We start from the raw sequence: 19,646 nt of genomic DNA, 5'->3' as shown, positions 1-19,646 counted from the left end.
ACAGAAGTTGATAAATTCTTGATTTCTCGAGGAATTAAGGGCTATGGAGAGAGAGCAGGTAAATGGAGTTGAAATCAGCCATGATTGAATGGTGGAGTGGACTCGATGGGCCGAATAGCCTTACTTCCGCTCCTATGTCTTATGGTCTTATGGTCTTAAGAGATCGGCTCATCCTTTCAAATTGGTGGCCTGATCTCTGAGGAGCCGGTCTGGCCAGCATGTTCAGCACCCCAGTGATAAAACGAGTGATAAAAATTATTCGAAGTGTGGGCTTTAACCGAGAGAAACTCCCCAGGGTTCAAAAAAGTGACTGATGGTGGAATTTACCGGCTGTTCATGCTGGCAGTATCCTCTGGTCCCACTGACAGTGCACCCCCGCCTTGGATTTTCCGGCGACTTGAGGTGCATTCAATGGGGTATCTTGTTGACAACAGTGGACCAGAAGATCCCGCATGCAGGCCGCGTCCACTGCTGAAAAACGTGTGGCGGGTTGTGCAGAAAGTCCCTCCAAAGTGTGGTTAAATAGCAGTGGGCAACTCGGCGAAAGAGCCAGCAAGAAACACCCAGCAAAACCCTCCACAAATGGCACTAGAAACTTTTCCGTTACATCACCCCCGGTATATTTTCAAGAAGGATTTAGATCTTGCATTCATGGCAAAAGGGATCAAAGGATATGGTGGGAAGGCAGGAACAGGTTACTGAGTTGGATGATCAGTCATGATCATAATGAATGGCAGTTCAGGCACAAAAGGGCCGAATGGCCTCCTCCTGCACCTATTTTCAATATATCTATGTTTCACCATCTACCATGTTGGGATTCAAACCCAGGACCCCATAATGCCAAAGGGATTTAATGGAAGTGGGGTTTGGGAAAATATTTATATCTTCTCCTCCCCAAGCAATTGTGTCCTTTTCGATTGTACATTTGGTGTATTGTGGCAGTGAGGGTATTCAGTGTAAGCAAGAATGTTTCCAGAACACCGTTTTGCGGTCAGGAAACTGGGAGTTTCTCTTTCCCTCTTTGTATCCAGTTCGACACAGATATCAGGAGAACAATGTTGGATAGCTACATTCATTTTGTTGGCAGGACTAATCGTGTGGATCATCGAGGGATTGAGGAGATAATATTGTGCCCAGCCTGACCCCTTAGGGAGAAGCCAAGTAGGTCAGGTGTCTGCTCATCTGCTTAAGGGAATGCTGGGTCAACCGGATCTCCCTTCCACTAAGAAGTTAGCAAAAGTAGAAGTAAACCCATGTCACAGTGAGTGGGTTACACCAAATGTAAGGCATAGCCCATGCTAGTGTTTATGCTCCACAAGAGCCTCCTCCAACTCAACTTCATCTCACCCTATCAGCATATCCTTCTGTCCCTTTCTCCTTCATGTGTTTATCTGGCTTCCCTTCATATCCATCAACGCTATTCACCTCAACACTCCACCTGATAGGGAGTTCTACATTATAGCCGATCTCTGGTTCAGGAGTTTTCTCAATTATTTATTGGATGTATTGACGATTACCTTATGTTGATGGCCTCGGTACACAGCACTGACGCAACAACGAAGCAGTCCACCACACCCATCCACCCACCTCTTCGGGCTAAATGTCACGCAACCTAATTGTAACAGGTCAATACGCCAAGGCCCACTCAATGAATATGAGTATGTAACAGTCTGAGATACAAAAGAATTCCTGTGAACTCGGACAATCTAACCTCCATCAGGTGAGGCTAGAGTCAGAGAAAGAGTTTGCATTTATTTAGCCCCCTTCACACCCTTAGGACGTCTTTGCAGCCAATGAAGTACTTTGTTTTTGAAGCATGACCACTGCTGTGACCAACACCTTTGGTGAGACCACATCTGGAGCACTGTGTGCAGTTCTGGTCTCTACAAAAATTATATCCTTGTATTGGAGGTGGTACAGTGAAGGTTCACTAGATTAGTCCCTGGGATGAGGGGGTTGTCCTATAATGAGAGGTTGAATAAATTGGGTTCATATTCTCTTAAGTATGAGGTGCGATTTCTTTGACAAGCATGAAAGAGCGGACGCTGAGAGATTGTTTCCGCTGGTGGGGCAATCTAAAACATGGTTTCACAGTCTCAGGGTAAAGGGATGATCATTTAGGACTGAGATGAGGAGAAATTTCTTCACTCAAGGGTTATGAATCTTTGGGGTTCTCGATCCCAGAGCGTTGTGGATGCTCCATTATTGAACACATTTCAGGCTAGGATAGACAGGTTTTTGGTCTCATAAGGAATCGGGGGGGAAAATAAGGGAACGAAATTGAACTGTTACATCGCTGGAAAGCCATAAGTTGATTTAAGTAAGGAAAAGTAAGGACCAGCAATACTCAGCAGCCAGTGAGTGGCGTAGAATAACGAGTGTAGGCCAGGGTGTAAAACAGAATGGCGAGAGAGCATAACTTTTCTTGGTGAGTGATGGGAAACAGTGAGGAGTAAAACTGTGTGGAGAGTATGCAGAGAGAGAGAGGGAATGGGTGACCACCAGACAGTCAAATAGCTTTTCCCAAGGGTAAGCGTTGGGACCCTTGCTTTTCCTGATCTATTTGAATGATTTAGAATTTGGTGTACTGGTCACAACTTCAGAATTTGTGGATGATACAAAACTTGGAAGCATTGAGAGCTGTGAGGAGGATGGTGTTGAACTTCAAAAGGGCATAGTGAAGTTATTGAATGGGCAGACAAGAGGCAGATGAAGTTCAACACGGAGAAATGTGAAGTGATTCATTCTGATAGGAAGAACATGGAGAATATAAAATAAAGCACAACTCTGAAGAGGGTGCAGGAGCAGACAGACCTGGGTGCATGTGTGCACAAGTCACTGAAGGTGACAGGGCAGGTTAAAAACACAGTTAATGAAGCTTACAGTATCCTGGGCTTTATAAATAGGAAAACAAGGGTATAAGAGCAAGGAGGCTATGTTCAATTTGTTTAAGACACTAGTTCAGCTTCAGCTGGAGTGTCCAGTTCTGGGCACCGCACTTTCGGAAAGAAGTGAAAATATTGGAGAGAGAACGGAAAAGATTCACAAGAATGGTTCCAGGAACTTCAGTGATGAAGATAGATTGGAGAAGCTGGGGTTGTTTTCCTTGGAGAAGAGAAGATTGAGAGGAGATTTGATGGAGGTTTTCAAAATCATGAGGGGTCTGGAGAGAGTAGCGAGGGAGAAACTGTTACAATTGGTGGAAGGATCGAGAATAAGAGAGGACAGATTTAAAGCAATTAACAAAACACGTCATGGCGACATGTGAGTGGTTCGGGTCTAGAATATTCGGTGGCAGAGGCAGGTTCAATCGAGACAGTCAAGAGGGAATTAAAGTGTTATCTGAAAAGGACAAACATGCAGGGCTATGGGGAGAAGGAGGGGGAATGGCACCGGGGGATTGTCCATTCATAAAACCAGTACAGTCAATATGGGCCGAATGGTCACCTTCTGCACAGTAACAATTCAATTAAGGGATACGGTGGTGGGCGGGAAAATTGAGTTGAAGCCCAAGATCAGTCCAGATCTTATTGAATGGTGGAGCAGGCTCGATGGGCCGAATGATCTACTACTGCTCCTATTTCTTGCGGTCTTCTGTTTGAGAATATGGCTCAAGCTAGAATAGAGCTCGATGGGAAAATGGAATGTCAAACAGAGCTTTTAGTCTAAAGCTAGAATAGAGCTCGATGGGAAAATGAAATGTCAAACAGAGCTTTTAGTCTAATGGAATGTCAAGGCTTTTTGTAATCACTTATGCTTTTGCGCTAGACAGTTTGCAGTAACAAGACACGGCCTTGGGAATCGTTTCTAATTCTACAGATAACTATATTTTAGCTGAGAGCAACAGAATGCTGTAATTCTCAGGTCTCCTCTAAGGGGGCTGTCCTTAGGAAGGAAACATTGTCATTTAATTATATATAAGTAACTGTCTGCTGTATTAACTTTGGCTTGCTACTGTAGACTCTCTGTAGTACAGTGGGGAAGCCCCGGCCGTGAATAAACGTATGTTTGTTGAAGTATCTTGGTGTTCGATTGATCATTTCATCCGGACTGAAGGGAGACTAATTCACATGTTCACCAGAGAAACTCATTTGGCTTCCATCATTGCTCCTGGCAATTTCTGCACTGTAGGAGATAGTAAGGAAATACATCCCCATATTTTTTGTCATGTGCCTCAGAAACTTTCTTTGGGAACAGGCACAGAATCATTTGGAGGTGGTGTTTATATTGCAATGCAGGAATTGCAGCAGCCAGTTTGCACACAGCAAGGTCCCACTAAAAGCCAAAGCGATTAACGGGCAGGTAATCTGCTTTTAGACATGCTGGTTGAGGGACAAAATGTTGGTCAGGGAAGAGCGCAACCGCTCTTCTTCAGTTAATGGTTGAGAGCGTCTATGTTCACCCGAGAGGGCAGACTGGCCTTGTGTCATCTCATCTGAAAGACCCTGACAGTGCAGCACTCCCACAATATTCGCAGTGTCACTTCAGATCATGTGCTCTAGTGGTGGTTGGGGGGAATACGGGAGTGGTTACGGTGGGGAGGGGCTCACATCCATGACCCTTTGACTCAGGTGCGCGTGTAACATTTGAAATAAGAGCAGAATAAGGCCATTCGGCCCATCGAACCTGCTCCACCATTCAATAAGTTCATGGCTGATCTGTTAGTATTTTGAATTCCACATTCCCTGTCTGCCCCCTTTTGATAACCTTTGATTTCCTTGCCTAACAAGAAACTATCTATCTCCGCCTTAAAGGTATTCAATCGACCGTCCCCCCCACTGTCCTCTGAGGCAGAGAGTTCCAAAATCATACAACCCTCTGGGGTTAAACATTCTCCTCATCACTCCCTAAAAGGACGACCCCCAACTTTAAAAAAGTGAGGCATGTTGACAAAGTGACAGGACATGCCAACACAAACAGGACCCGATCGAAAGCAAAAAAAAAAAGACCTTGGTTTGCATAAACATGAAATCAGTGCAGGAGGTGGACATTTGCTATCTGGTTTTCATTCCTCGGACTTTCAATGCAGCCATTTCCTAAAATCAGCCAGAGATGCTGACAGAACACACAAAACTGTACTGTTTGGAAAATGTTACGGTCCCTGATGGTAAATGGCAAAAACGTTTCTACGCATTAACCCTCCCATAGATGTTATGGAGAGGGGGGGTTCGCATTGGGGGATCCAGAGAATGGGACGCCATTTGATCTCCCGCTACACTGAGGAGTTCTGGCGAATGGAGCGCCTCATGCAGAAAACGGGGCTATGTGCGGCCTCAGCTGCCCGTTCCCCGCTGAGGCTCCCTATCGAATCGGAGTGCCGTTTAAACATGCGTGCCATGGGACTTTGATCCCTTTTAGTTAAATTGCACCCAGTGTACCTGGACGTCCAGAAGGCATTTGATATCATGCTGCATGAACGGTAACATCACATGGAATTAGGGGTAATTTATTAGCCTGGATAGAAGACTGATTATACAATAGAAGGCTGAGAGTCGGGATAAATTAGTCTTTTTTTTGGAAGGCAAGCTGGAACTAGTGGAATGCCACAGGGTTCGGTCCTTGGGTCTTAACTATTTACAATCTATATTAACAATTTGGATACAGGGACAGAAGGTTCGATAGCCAAATTTGCAGATGACACAAAAATAAGAGGGAAAGCAAGTTGCAATGGGGAAATATGAAATTTACAAATGGATATGGATTGGTTAGGTCAGTGGGCAGAAGTCTGGCAGATGGAATTTAACGTGGATAAGTGTGAGGTTACCCATTTTGGTTGGAGGAATAAAAAGGCAAATTATCTAAATGGAGAGAAACTTCAAAATGCTTCAATACGGAGGGATTTGGGTGTCCTCATGCACAAATTGCATAAAGTTTGTATGCAGTTACAGCAGGTAATAAAGCAAATGTAATTTTGGCATTCATTGCTAAAGAAATAGAGTATAAAAGTAGACAAGTGCTATTGCAACTGTATAGGGCATTGGTAAGATTGCATTTGGAGTACTGCTCAAGAGTTTTGGGCCTCTTGCCTGAGGACGGACATAAATGCATTAGAAGTAGCACAGTGGTTATCACTATGGCTCCACAGCGCCAGGGTCCCAGGTTCAATTCCTAGCTTGGGTGACTGTGCGGAGTCTGCACGTTCTCCTTGTGTTTGCGTGGGTTTCCTCCGGGTGCTCTGGTTTCCTCCTACAAGCCCCGAAAGACGTGCTATTTGGTAATTTGGACATCCTGAATTCTCCCTCTGTGTACCCGAACAAGTGCCGGAATGTGGCGACTAGGGGCTTTTCACAGTAAGTTTTTAAAAGAGAAGATTCCAGGGATGAAAGACTTGACTTATGAACAGAGATTGAGCAGTTTCGGCCTATACTCGCTGGAGTTTAGAAGAATGAGATCATCTAATTGAGGTGTACAAAATGCTAAAGGGGATTGACAGGGTAGACGTAGAGTGGACGTTTCTCCCTGTTGGACATTCTAGAATGAGAGGCCATAGTTGAGTGCCAGATTTATAACAGAAATGAGGAATTACTTCTCTACCCCAGAGTGGAATGGATGCCAAAACACAAAACAAATTTGAGGAGATAAATGGATTTTAATTAGTAGAGGGGTGAAGGTGAAGGAAGGTGGAGATGAGATCAGCCATGATCGTACTGAATGGCGGAGCAGGCTCGAGAGGATAAATTGCCTACTGCTGCTCCTAGTTGTTATATGTTGGCAGTACAGAACTGGAGTATTGCTGAAAGAAGAGATTGAGTTTTTTGTCTCACACTCATCAGGACTATGGCAAGAATACCAAAATCAGGGGAAACAAGCTTATACTGTATGAGAAGAAAGTGCTGATTGTTTGACAAGTGGACTCAAACTGGTAGAGGTCTTGCCAATCTATCTGGAAAAATGCAGTCCCAATAAGTGTCAACGTATTAAACATAAATGTAGGAAACTAAATGATTTTCTGGTGGGCTATTTTTTGAGGCTGGGGGGACAAATCTTTACTGGCTGCTGCCAATTTATAGAAAAGCCCTCGGGCAATTAGCTGCCCTGGATCGTTGTGTCGATTTAGAACAGTTTCCCAGCATGGGACACCCTGCAACCCCACATCCTTTACCCCAGGATGTCAAGTCCTGCACCTTAACACCCAGAGTTATAAGAACACAAGAAATGGAAGCAAACATTTTGGCCCTTTGAACCTGCTCTGCCATTCCATATGGTAAGGGCTGAACTTTCATCTCGACTCCTTTCATCCCTATATCCCCCAATTTCCTTAGTAACCGAAAATCTATCGACCTGTGTCACAACGATTGAATATCAAGGCCTCAGTTGAATGTCTGTGTGGAGTTTGCACTTTCTCCCTGTGTCTACATGGGGTTTCCTCCCATAGTCCAAAGATGTGCAGGTTAGGTGGATTGGCTATTCTAAATTGCTCCTTAATGTCCAAAGATATGCAGTTAGGTGGGGTTACGGGAATAGGGAATGATAGTGGGCCTGGGTAGGATGCTCTTTCAGAGGGTTGATGCAGACTTGATGGGCCGAATGGCCTCCTTCTGCACTGTAAGAATTCTGTGGTTCTATGGCTCTCCGGGTAGAGAATGCCAAAGATTCACAGCCTTGGAGCACAGAGATTCCCCCTCCACTCATTCTCAAATGGCTCACCCTTTATTCTAGACTATGAACATATGTTCCAGATTCCCCAGGGGAGCAACGTCCTCTGACCCATCTGGAGATTACCTCTCATTCTTCTAAATTCGAGGAAATAATGTCCCTGCCGACTCGATCTCTCCTCATAGCATAATCCCCTCGTTCCTCTTCCCCGTGCATACAAACATATGAATTAGGAGCAACAGTAGGCCATTTGGCCCCTCGAGGATGATCTGATTGTGGCCTCAACCCCACATTCCTGACTACCCCTGATGACCTTTGACTCCTTTGTTCGGCAAGAATCCCTCACCTCTCCTTAAAAATATTCATTGACCCTGCCTCCATCGCTCTCTGGGAAGAGAGTTCCAAAGATTCACAACACAGAGGAAAAAAAATTCTCCTCATTCTGTCTTGAATGGGAGACTCCCTTATTTTTAATTGCAACCCCTAGTCCCAGTCTCTCCCACAATGAGAAACATACTCTCAGCATCCACCCTGTCTAAGTCCCCTGAGAATCTTACTTGTTCCAATAAGGGCACCTCTCAATCTTCTAAACCCCAATCTATATAGGTCCAACCTGTCCAACATTACCTCGCCTTTGATAGTAGGCCCAATGCAGGCTCAATTTTATCACTGCAAATCCAAAATTAAACACGGGACAAATCGTGAACACTCACATATGCAGACTCCGTCAAAAATCCTTCATAATTTGAAGCAGCTCAATTAAATCTCCCCTTAACCTTCGTCTTCCCACTTCAAAAGATGCTCGGGCGCATTTATCCTTGTTGGGCTGGGGCTTTGAGTACTTATAGAAGACTAAACATTTTTCCAGGGGGGGGGGGGGGGGGGGGGCTGCACAAAGCCAAGGGCTGGCAAAGAGGGACCCAGAGCAAAAGGCGGACACCACAAGGACGTGCCAAATCAACGCGGCCCTCATAGGTCTACACTTTAAAATGGTGTCAACAGCACTGGAACTGCAAACCAAGAATCAACTCCTCGTCCTTCTATGCAGAAAGGGTAGGGTAGACTAGAGCATGAAGGAGTGCAAGCCCGTTCCAGAGAGTGCCATTCCCTATCGGAGCTAAGGCTCCCCTTGAGAAAGTCTACACTGACTGAGTGGTGCTTACCATAGGTGGAGTGAAGGGTCCAAAAGTCGTCCATTATCACGCATGGGCTTTATGGCTGGATACCAGATGGTTAGATTGTGAAGCTGTTCGAGGAATCACCAGGAACACCAATCGCCCGATGCAAGTTGTCAGCTCGACTCTGCAGGAGAGACGAGCCAGGAGAACACGTGTTTGAGCTCTTGACAAGGAAGGAAAGCAGCGAAAGACCAGCCTCACGATTAGAAAAGCAGCGTCATATAGACATCGGTATATATCTAAAAAAAACACAGCACCACTGCAAACAGGAGAGATGTGCACAACTGATCAAAGGTCATGGGCATTTGCGGGGAAAAAATAATCCAAATCGAACGGCCTCTCTCTTTCCTGCTCCAAAGTTTCCCGGGAAGATTGAACGATCCTGGAGGGGAAAATTAAATGCAGGCCAACACTCTATCTCTAAATCCAGTGCCTCGGCATTCTTCACAAATCCAGTAATTGAACCTGCTGTCACAAATCAAAGCCCACACTCTGAACGGCAAGCACCCAATCTTCGCTGTGGTCAATGATTAAACTGTACACATGTCTGCAGTGTACATAAACAGCCTCAGATCTTACCAAGCTCCGTACAACGCTTTCATTCCATGCCCTCCGTCCTCCCACCTCTCCTTCCTCTCCCCACACTGGGTAACACATGCTAAAGTAGCTTAAACTATAAAAAGATTCGGGAGATCTTATTGCATTAAGCGCAAATATAAATGCTCAGATTTCAGGCACAAGAGCCAGTTATGGACAGACGGCAGTCCAGCTGAGCATGGGGTGCTCAGCTATCTGAGACCTTGGCTGGGGGAGGGGAGAGGGGTTCACATTGAGAGATTATGTCACTATTCCTGCTCATTACACGGAGGGTCTTCTGTATCTGGACTCCTTTTGGTAGAATCACAGAATCATACTCTACAGCAGGAGGCCATTTGGCCATTGTATCTATGCTGGGTCTTTGAATGGGCTATCCATAATAGTTCCACGACCCGATCTTCCCCAACACAGCCCTGCGATTGTTTGAAACTTTTAAAATATTGATGCCATTCCCTGTGAAAGTGATCATTGGGTCAATAAAAATGAAGTCTGCTTACTTTCCAATTGGCCAAGGAATGTTTAGATGGAAGCGTAGGTTCCCACCAGGCAGTGCATTCGATCCAAACAACACACCAATGAAAGAGGGCTCTCCTCATCTCACCCTCTGTTCTTTTATCAATCGCCCAAAGCCTGTGTTCCTCAGGTTACTGACCCCTCTACCCGTGGAAACAATTTATCCGTATTTACACCTTTTGAACACCTCTATTAAACCTTTCTCACCTCCACGCTGAGGAGAACAACCCCCAGCTTCTTCAGTTTCCCCACATAACCCACATGTCCTTTTGAAGACAGAAGGCTTGCCACAAGACTCCTAATTTGACTTTGTTCTATCCACCTCCCTTCACCCTCCCCCAGCCTCTTCTGTCCCCCACAAAAAGGGCATGTGCCTCCTCTTTCAATCAGTGGTGTGTTTAAAGGGTTGGGATTGGGTCGATGCTTGAGGTGGTGGAGAAGAATTTTCTAGTCGTGCAGGTTCAGGTGCTTTTGCATGTTTGGGGTCCTCCATGTGGCTCGTTGTGTGCCTCAACAGTGTTGCTTACGATTAGATGAAAAATGAAAAAAATGAAATGAAAATCGCTTATTGTCACAAGTAGGCTTCAAATGAAGTTACTGTGAAAAGCCCCTAGTCGCCACATTCCAGCGCCTGTTCGGGGAGGCTGGTACGGTAATCGAACCGTGCTGCTGGCCTGCCTTGGTCTGCTTTCAAAGCCAGCGATTTAGCCCTGTGCTAAACAGCCCCATCAGTTTAACAGATGTTATGGTGTATCTTTTATTTTTGGGTTAAGAAAGAACTTTCATGAAAACACCATCTTTCACCAGCTTAGATCACCTTAAACTAATGGGAGATGTTGGTGTAGTGGTAACGTCACTGGTTTAGTAATTCTAAGGCCCAGGTGAATGTTCTGGAGACACAGGTTCAAATCCCAGTGTAAAGTCCCAGGCAAGAGACCACTTGGAAGTGATGACTGTAAGAAAACTCCATCCTATTATGTTACACCTCCTACTCCCCGAAGGATCTGCATGGGCCGGGGCATTTATGTCCCAGAGGCCCTTAGCTTAAGGGGGTGGATCGCCCCCTCATCCAGGGAGATCGTACTCAGGTGAGGCCACAGGGTCTGTGAGGTTGCAGATCCCTTGGTTTCCAGTTGGATTATCACGCTCCCCACCTCCCTTTCCCCGGTTGGGTTATGACTCCACTCTCTCCCAAGTCCGATACGTCTTCCATCTCGATGGCATGAGGGGGGAGGGATCCTTTGCCTGCTTCTCTCGAACGCCTGCTGGTCCGGGTCCAGAGGGGTATAATCAACCGGGGTGCGCTGTTTGTGGGCAGAGCACCTGGGTGGTTCCATTGTGCTTGGCCTGGCGGTCGCTACGGGACCCGTTTCAACTGCTGTAGGCAAAGTCTCCATGTCAGACTCTGGATCGGATGAGTAGACCTCCTGCATCTCTGAAACAAGGGCTTATCCACCTCACTGGATATCACCAGTGGCTGCTCCGGAGGAAGGGGCACCACTGGTCTGGGGGCTTTGATCTGTCCTTGAGAACCTGTAAGGCTCAACTGCAGAGGCGGTCCATGTACCTGTTCGATTCTTTACCTTGCACTTGTAAGGAGTGCGAGACCGGCCCAGGTCACTTTACCACTATCCCTGGGGCCTACAACGACCCATCGGTAAAATATTGGACGTAAACAGCGTCGCCCGCTACAAATGTCCAGACGGGTCTGGTTCGTCGCAACTCAACATGCTCCTGCTGGTGGCCGATCTTTTCCCCGATGTCCGGCAAGACGAGACTCAACTGTGTGCGCAGCTGACCTCCCATTAACAGTTCCAAGGGCACCACTCGAGTGTGACGTGTATTGTAGCCTTCAGTAGAAAAGATAACAGCAAGGTAGGTCATTGGGGAATTAGAGGTCTTTTTCGGCATGCAGAGCTTAAATGCCTGCACTGTCCATTTGGCCAAACCGTTGGATGGCGGGTGGTAATGAGCAGTTTGTATATGACGAACCCCGTTTTGCTTTAGAAAGTCAGTCGTTTCAGTACTCGTAAAAGCGGTGCGGTTGTCTGATACCAACACCTCGGGAAGTCTGTGAACACTAAAGGTTTGTCTGAGCCGCTCAACGGTGGCTCGCAATGTCGCCGTGGTCATGCATGGACATCCATCCATTTTGAATGTGCGCCCATGATAATTAGATACATTGTTCCTTAAAAAGGTCCCGCAAAATCTACGTGGAGGTAGGAGCATGGTCGGCCCAGCCACTCCCATGGGTGGAGCTGCAGGGGCTAGCTTGTGATGTTCTTGGCACCATGTACATTGTTTTACTAATGTCTCGATATCTGCGTCTATTCCGGGCTACAACACATAGCTCCGGGCCAACATGTTCATTGTGGATACTCCCGGATGCCCGCTGTGAAGGTCTTGCAGGATTGCTCCCTTGGGGATGACCACCTGGGTGTCCCGCAGCAGGATGCCATCCACCATTCTGCGTTTGGCCACTTTTGTGGTGAAAGGTCGCAGGTCTTCCCGCAGAGAGCGAGGCTGGGCCCCACATAGAACAATGTGGCAGATCCTGGCCAACAATGGGTCCGTTTGCATCCATGCCTTTATCTGGGCCGACGTAACTGGCAGGAAGTCCATAAAATGTAAGGCTGCAATTACCTCGTTTGACGTGGCAGCCGTCGGCATGCTGGTGGGCAATGGGAATCGGCTGGGGGCGTCCCTGTGCGGAATCTTCATTCCTCGACGATGTTCCAGCACGTATTCATATGCTGCCAGGAGCAGAGCCAACGCTGAATGTGAGCGGACGCCATGGGGGGAATTGCTCTATCTTCCTTGAACAACACCAACAGGGACTTATGGTCGGTATATGCCGTGAATGTATGTCTATAGGTGTACTGGTGGAATCGCTTCACCCTGAAGACCAACAGCAAGCTCTCTTTTCAATTTGTGCGTAGTTCCTCTCTGCCGCCACCAGGGTGCGTGAAGTAAGTGCAATGGGTCGATCTGTTCCGTCATCCATTCAGAATGCCAGAACAGCCCCAAAGCGTACAGTGAGGCATCGCAAGTTAACAACAAAGGCTTGGACGGAAAAATAAAAACAAAGGCTTGGACGGGTCAAAGGGAGTCAGCTGATGCGAAGATGATAGCCACTGTTTTACTTCGTCAAAAGCCATCTGTTCCGATGGTCTCAAAACCATTAACAGATGTAGTGGGGCAAACACGATCACCAAATTTGTAATGAACTTGCCATAATAGTTTATTAGGCCCAAGAAGGAGCGGAGTTCCATGGGTCCTTTGGCATGGGAGCCTGATCGTACCTTGTCGTCCATTGGATGCAAACTACTCCTACTCTGTAATCAAAGTAGACCACTTCTTTTGCGTGAAATGCCGTAGGTGGACCCCGACTGCCTCAAAACAATGTATTATGTCCTCAAATTTCTTCATGTGTTTCTGGTCAGATGAACCAGTGATCATCTAGGTAAACTGCTATGTGAGACAATCCGCTGGCGAGCGCCCCAGCAGCCCATAACTCACCCATACCCACCATCACAGCTTCCGAAGTCAGATTGGCCTTCCTGAAAGTGAACCCTCGGAAGGCGACGGGCCCAGACGGGATCCCTGGTCGTGCCCTCAGAGCCTGTGCGGACCAGCTGGCAGAGGTATTCACGGACATCTTTAACCTGTCCCTACTCCACTCCGAGGTCCCCACCTGCTTCAAGAAGACCACCATCACGGTACCAAAGAAGAACCAGGCAACGTGCCTCAATGACTACCGACCAGTGGCCCTGACTTCAGTCGTAATGAAGTGCTTCGAGAGGTTGATCATGAAGCGCATCACCTCCATACTCCCAGAATGCCTTGATCCACTGCAATTCGCATACCGCTGCAACCGGTCCACATCAGACACCATTTCCCTACCCCTACACTCATCCCTAGAGCATCTCGAAAACAAGGACTCCTACATTAGACTCCTATTTATTGACTACAGCTCCACCTTCAACACCATAATCCCAGCCAAGCTCATATCAAAGCTCCAAAACCTAGGACTTGGCTCCCCACTCTGCAACTGGATCCTCGATTTTCTGACCAACAGACCACAATCAGTAAGAATGAACAACAACACCTCCTCCACAATAATCCTCAACACCGGCGCCCCGCAAGGCTGCATACTTAGCCCTCTACTCTACTCCCTGTACACACACGACTGCGTGGCAAAACTTGGTTCCAACTCCATCCACAAGTTTGCTGACAATACGACCATAGTGGGCCGGATCTCGAATAACGATGAGTCCGAATACAGGAGGGAGATAGAGAACCTAGTGGAGTGGTGTAGCGACAACAATCTCTCCCTCAATGCCAGCAAAACTAAAGAGCTGGTAATTGACTTCAGGAAGCAAAGTACTGTACACACCCCTGTCAGCATCAACGGGGCCGAGGTGGAGATGGTTAGCAGTTTCAAATTCCTAGGGGTGCACATCTCCAAAAATCTGTCCTGGTCCACCCACGTCGACACTACCACCAAGAAAGCACAACAGCGCCTATACTTCCTCAGGAAACTAAGGAAATTCGGCATGTCCACATTGACTCTTACCAACTTTTACAGATGCACCATAGAAAGCATCCTATCGGGCTGCATCACAGCCTGGTATGGCAACTGCTCGGCACAGGACCGCAAGAAACTTCAGAGAGTCGGGAACACCGCCCAGTCCATCACACGAACCTGCCTCCCATCCATTGACTCCATCTACACCTCCCGTTGCCTGGGGAAAGCGGGCAGTATAATCAAAGATCCCTCCCACCCGGCTTACTCACTCTTCCAACTTCTTCCATCGGGCAGGAGATACAGAAGTCTGAGAACACGCATGAACAGACTCAAAAACAGCTTCTTCGCCACTGTCACCAGACTCCTAAATGACCCTCTTATGGACTGACTTCATTAATACTACACCCTGTATGCTTCATCCGATGCCAGTGCTTCTGTAGTTACACTGTATATGTTGTGTTGCCCTATTATGTATTTTCTTTTATTCCCTTTTCTTCTCATGTACTTAATGATCTGTTGAGCTGCTCGCAGAAAAATGCTTTTCACTGTACCTCGGTACTCGTGACAGTAAACAAATCCAATCCAATCAGAGAATATTCTCCATTACTCACTGAAAAATGGCACATGCACAGGAACGCCGAAAGGCAACCTGGTGTACTCGTAAAAACCCTGTGTGTATTGAAGGTCATGTATTTTCATGAAGCCGGGACCAAAACTAATTGGAGATAAGCGTGGGTCATGTCGAGCTTGGTGAAGGTACGCCCTTCACTGAGCCATGCGTATAGGTCCTCAATCTTGGGCAGCGGGCAACGGTTCAAATGGGATGCCTAATTGATCGTCATCTTATAATCCCCGCAGAGACGGACGGAGCCATCAGGCTTCATGACTGGCACAGCCGGTGCAGCCCAATCTGCGAACTGCACCAGGCGGATGATCCCCAATTGCTCCAGGCAGTCCAATTCTGCATCTACCTTAGGCTTCAGTGCTTAGGAGACGGGACAGGCCTGAAGAAATCATGGCTGGGCCTTGGGGCCCACTGAATTCTTGGCGGAGGCTCCATGGATGGTACCTAGTCCATCTTGAAAAACACCCGGAAAACGCCCCAATCTGGCTCATCGGGGTACATGCAGCAAACTTGTTGCCAGTCCAGCCGGAGATGCTTCAGCCAAACCCGTCCCAGCAAACTGGGGTTCGAGCCTTACACTACTACCAATGATAGGTTGCTGACTGCACCCCGTATTCCACAGGGACTTTCAAGGTGCCCGCAATCTTCAAAGGCTCCCCCCCTCCCGTATATGCTGCCAGCCGTGCGTTGGTTTCCCGCAATGTCAACCTCTGGATGCCCAAGTAGATTTGGTTGTAAGGTGGTGGTTGACTACAGAGTCTGTGATCCCAATAATGAGCTCCATTTGGACAGGGAAACCACTGATCCGAACCATCACCTGGATGGGCGCCACCCGTGGTGCCGAGGTACAATAAAGGTGGTGGGCCCCCTCTGCCTGGTCTTCCACGAAATGGGTCCACCTCCTGGGAGTGTAGGAGTGGGTGGGCACCCCCACTGGCGCCGTTTCTTGGTTTCTTTGGGTACCAGTGCGTCCACCCTGCAGGTCGGGAGTCTCTGGTGTGATGGTGTCTCTCGCTAACGCTGCTCCTGGTCTCGAGGGGTGCACCCTCAATGGCGGGAATCCTGAAAGGGGTGTCCACGTCTTGCTGGGTGCCCTAGGTTGAGGATGGCCATACCTCGAAGCTCCTGGACTCCATGCTCTGCGCCCTCCCTGGAAAAGGCCATTTCAGTTGCTTTCTTCAGATCGAGATGCGTTTTGTCTAGTGAATGTTCTGGGGTTTCAGCATTGCAGATGCCGCAGACCAATCCATCTCTGAGGGCCTCGGACCAAACTCGAAGAACTCGGCGAGTTTCCTTAAACGGGCCAGGAATTCGGTCACAGACTCTCCCTGGTTTTGGACAGCCATGTGAAAATGAAAACGGCAATCAGTGACAGATTTGGATCAAAATGGTTGCTTACAAAGGAAACTAATTCTGCAAACTGACAAATGCCGGGTGAAAGATTCCACAGCAATGGGATAAGTGAACAGATGATTCATTTTTGGTGATGTTGGTTGAGGCAACAATTGTGGTCTGGTCGACAGGGAGTACTCCTCTGCTGTCCTTCGAATAGTCCTGTGGGATCTTTCTCATTCGCTTGATGGGGCAGGCAGGGTAACGGATTAACACCTTAAAGGAAGACAATGCAGCACTCCTCCGCCATCCATCTATACATCTGGCCATCTTCCTCGGCCAATTAGGAAGCAAACAGTCTCCATGACTCAATTGGATGAACAAAGAACAAAGAAATGTACAGCACAGGAACAGGCCCTTCGGCCCTCCAAACCCGTGCCGACCATGCTGCCCGACTAAACTAAAATCTTCTACACTTCCTGGGTCTGTATCCCTCTGTTCCCATCTTATTCATGTATTTGTCAAGATGCGCCTTAAATGTCACTATCCTCCCTGCTTCCACCACCTCCTTCGGCAGCGGGTTCCAGACACCCATTACCCTCTGTGTAAAAAAAAACCTGCCTCGTACATCTCTAAATCTTGCCCCTCGCACCTTAAACCTATGCCCCCTAGTAATTGACCCCTCCAACCTGGGGAAAAGCCTCTGACAATCCACTCTGTCTATGCCCCTCATAATTTTGTAGACCTCTATCAGGTCGCCACTCAACCTCCGTCGTTCCAGTGAGAACAAACCAAGTTTATTCAACCGCTCCTCATAGCTAATGCCCTCCGTACTAGGCAACATCCTGGTAAATCTCTTCTGCACCCTCTCTAAAGCCTCCACATCCTTCTGGTAGTGTGGTGGCCAGAATTGAACACTATACTCCAAATGTGGCCTAACTAAGGTTCTATACAGCTGCAACATGACTTGCCAATTCTTATACTCAATGCCCCGGCCAATGAAGGCAAGCATGAAGTATGCCTTCTCCACCTGTGTTGCCCCTTTCAGGGACCTGTGGACCTGTACACCTAGATCTCTCTGACTTTCAATTCTCTTGAGGGTTCTACTATTCACTGTATATTCCCTACCTGCATTAGACCTTCCAAAATGCATTACCTCACATTTGTCCGGATTAAACTCCATCTACCATCTCTCCGCCCAAGTCTCCAAACGATCTAAATCCTGCTGTATCCTCTGATAGTCCTCATCGCTATCCGCAATTCCACCAACCTTTGTGTCATCTGCAAACTTACTAATCAGACCAGTTACATTTTCCTCCAAATCATTTATATATACTACAAACAGCAAAGGTCCCAGCACTGATCCCTGCGGAACACCACTAGTCACAGCCCTCCAATTAGAAAATCACCCTTCCATTGCTACTCTCTGCCTTCTATGAACTAGCCAGTTCTGTATCCACCTTGCCAGCTCACCCCTGATCGCTAGTGACTTCACCTTTTGTACCAGTCTACCATGAGGGACCTTGTCAAAGGCCTTACTGAAGTCCATATAGGCAACATCCACTGCCCTACCTGCATCAAGCATCTTTGTGACCTCTTCGAAAAACTCTATCAAGTTAGCGAGACACGACCTCCCCTTCACAAAACCATGCTGCCTCTCACTAATACGTCCATTTGCTCCCAAATGGGAGTAGATCCTGTTTCGAAGAATTCTCTCCAGTAATTTCCCTACCACTGACGTAAGGCCTGTAGTTCCCTGGATTATCCTTGCTACCCTTCTTAAACAGAGGAACAACATTGGCTATTCTCCAGTCCTCCGGGACATAACCTGAAGACAGTGAGGATCCAAAGATTTCTGTCAAGGCCTCAGCAATTTCCTCTCTAGCCTCCTTCAGTATTCTGGGGTAGATCCCATCAGGCCCTGGGGACTTATCTACCTTAATATTTTTTAAGACGCCCACACCTCGTCTTTTTGGATCTCAATGTGACCCAATCTATCTACACACCCTTCTCCAGACTCAACATCCACCAATTCCTTCTCTTTGGTGAATACTGATGCGAAGTATTCATTTAGTACCTCGCCCATTTCCTCTGGCTCCACACATAGAGTCCCTTGCCTCTCCCCCATGAATATCCTTTATGATTCATGAATCAAGCAGCTTTTTAAAAACCCAAATACAATATTTTTATAACTAATAAACATAAATGCAAAAAAGAGGGTATTTGTTAATACCACTGCGATTTCTCTCCCAGATTTGTGCTCCCACTGTGTTCCTGGTGAATGGTTATTAAGGGCTGGTTTAGCTCAGTGGGCTAGATAGCTGGTTTGTGATACAGAACAAGGCCAGCAGCGCAGGTTCAATTCCCGTACCAGCTTACCCGAACAGGCGCCGGAATGTGGCGACTAGGGGCTTTTCACAGTAACTTCATACTTGTGACAATAAAAGATTATTATTATTTTTAAATATTCTTTCAATGGGATGTGGGCGTCGCTCGCAAGGCCAGCTTTTATTGCCCATCCCTAATTGCCCTTGATCGGAGTGTCTCGCTAGATATTTCAGAGGTCAGTTAAGAGTCAACCATTTTGCTCTAGATCTAGTCACATTTCAGCCAGACCAGGTAAGGATGGCAGGTTTCCTTCCATAAAGGACACGAGTGAACCACATGATTTTTTATGACAATTGATGATAGTTTTGTGGTCAACATGACTATGTTACTGAATTTAAAGCCCACCAGCTGCGGTGGTGGGATTTGAACCTGTGTCATCATAGATTATCATAGAATTTACAACGCAGAAGGAGGCCATTCGGCCCATCGAGTCTGCGCCGGCTCTTGGAAAGAGCATCCTACCCAAGGTCAACACCTCCACCCTATCCCCATAACCCAGTAACCCCACCCAACACTAAGGGCAATTTTGGACACTAAGGGCAATTTATCATGGCCAATCCACCTAACCTGCACATCTTTGGACTGTGGGAGGAAACCGGAGCACCCGGAGGAAACCCACGCACACACGGGGAGGATGTGCAGACTCCGCACAGACAATGACCCAAGCCGGAATCGAACCTGGGACCCTGGAGCTGTGAAGCAATTGTGCTATCCACAATGCTACCGTGCTGTCCCCAGAGCATTAGCCTGGGCCTCTGGATTACTCGTTCAGTGACGTTACCACTAATGCCACCATCTTCTCAATTCCTGGAGATGGCAGTGTAATCCCAGAAGGTTGGCAACCTTAACTTATAACAGATGTGGCTGCCGCCATCTAGTCCAAGAGAAC

General features: G+C 47.4%; 1 protein-coding gene across 8 annotated transcripts in view; it reads right to left on the bottom strand.

Moving 5' to 3' along the window:
* Positions 1-19,646, bottom strand: part of LOC140426646 (retinoic acid receptor RXR-gamma-A-like) — a 547,996-nt gene that overhangs the window by 358,372 nt on the left and 169,978 nt on the right. For 3 of the 8 annotated variants that reach the window (XM_072511720.1, XM_072511717.1, XM_072511719.1), the window contains one exon: positions 8,760-8,898. The exons of 4 other annotated variants lie outside the window; for them this stretch is intronic. In XM_072511720.1, the coding sequence (XP_072367821.1) occupies positions 8,760-8,793 (34 nt within the window). In that variant the 5' untranslated portion in view covers positions 8,794-8,898. The remainder of the gene's footprint in view (positions 1-8,759; positions 8,899-19,646) is intronic. One more of the 8 variants, XM_072511718.1, reaches the window with a different exon arrangement.

This window comes from Scyliorhinus torazame, chromosome 7 (assembly GCF_047496885.1).
Source record: "Scyliorhinus torazame isolate Kashiwa2021f chromosome 7, sScyTor2.1, whole genome shotgun sequence".
Classification (NCBI taxonomy): Eukaryota; Metazoa; Chordata; class Chondrichthyes; order Carcharhiniformes; family Scyliorhinidae; genus Scyliorhinus; species Scyliorhinus torazame.
This window is presented reverse-complemented; position numbering and strand designations above follow the sequence as displayed.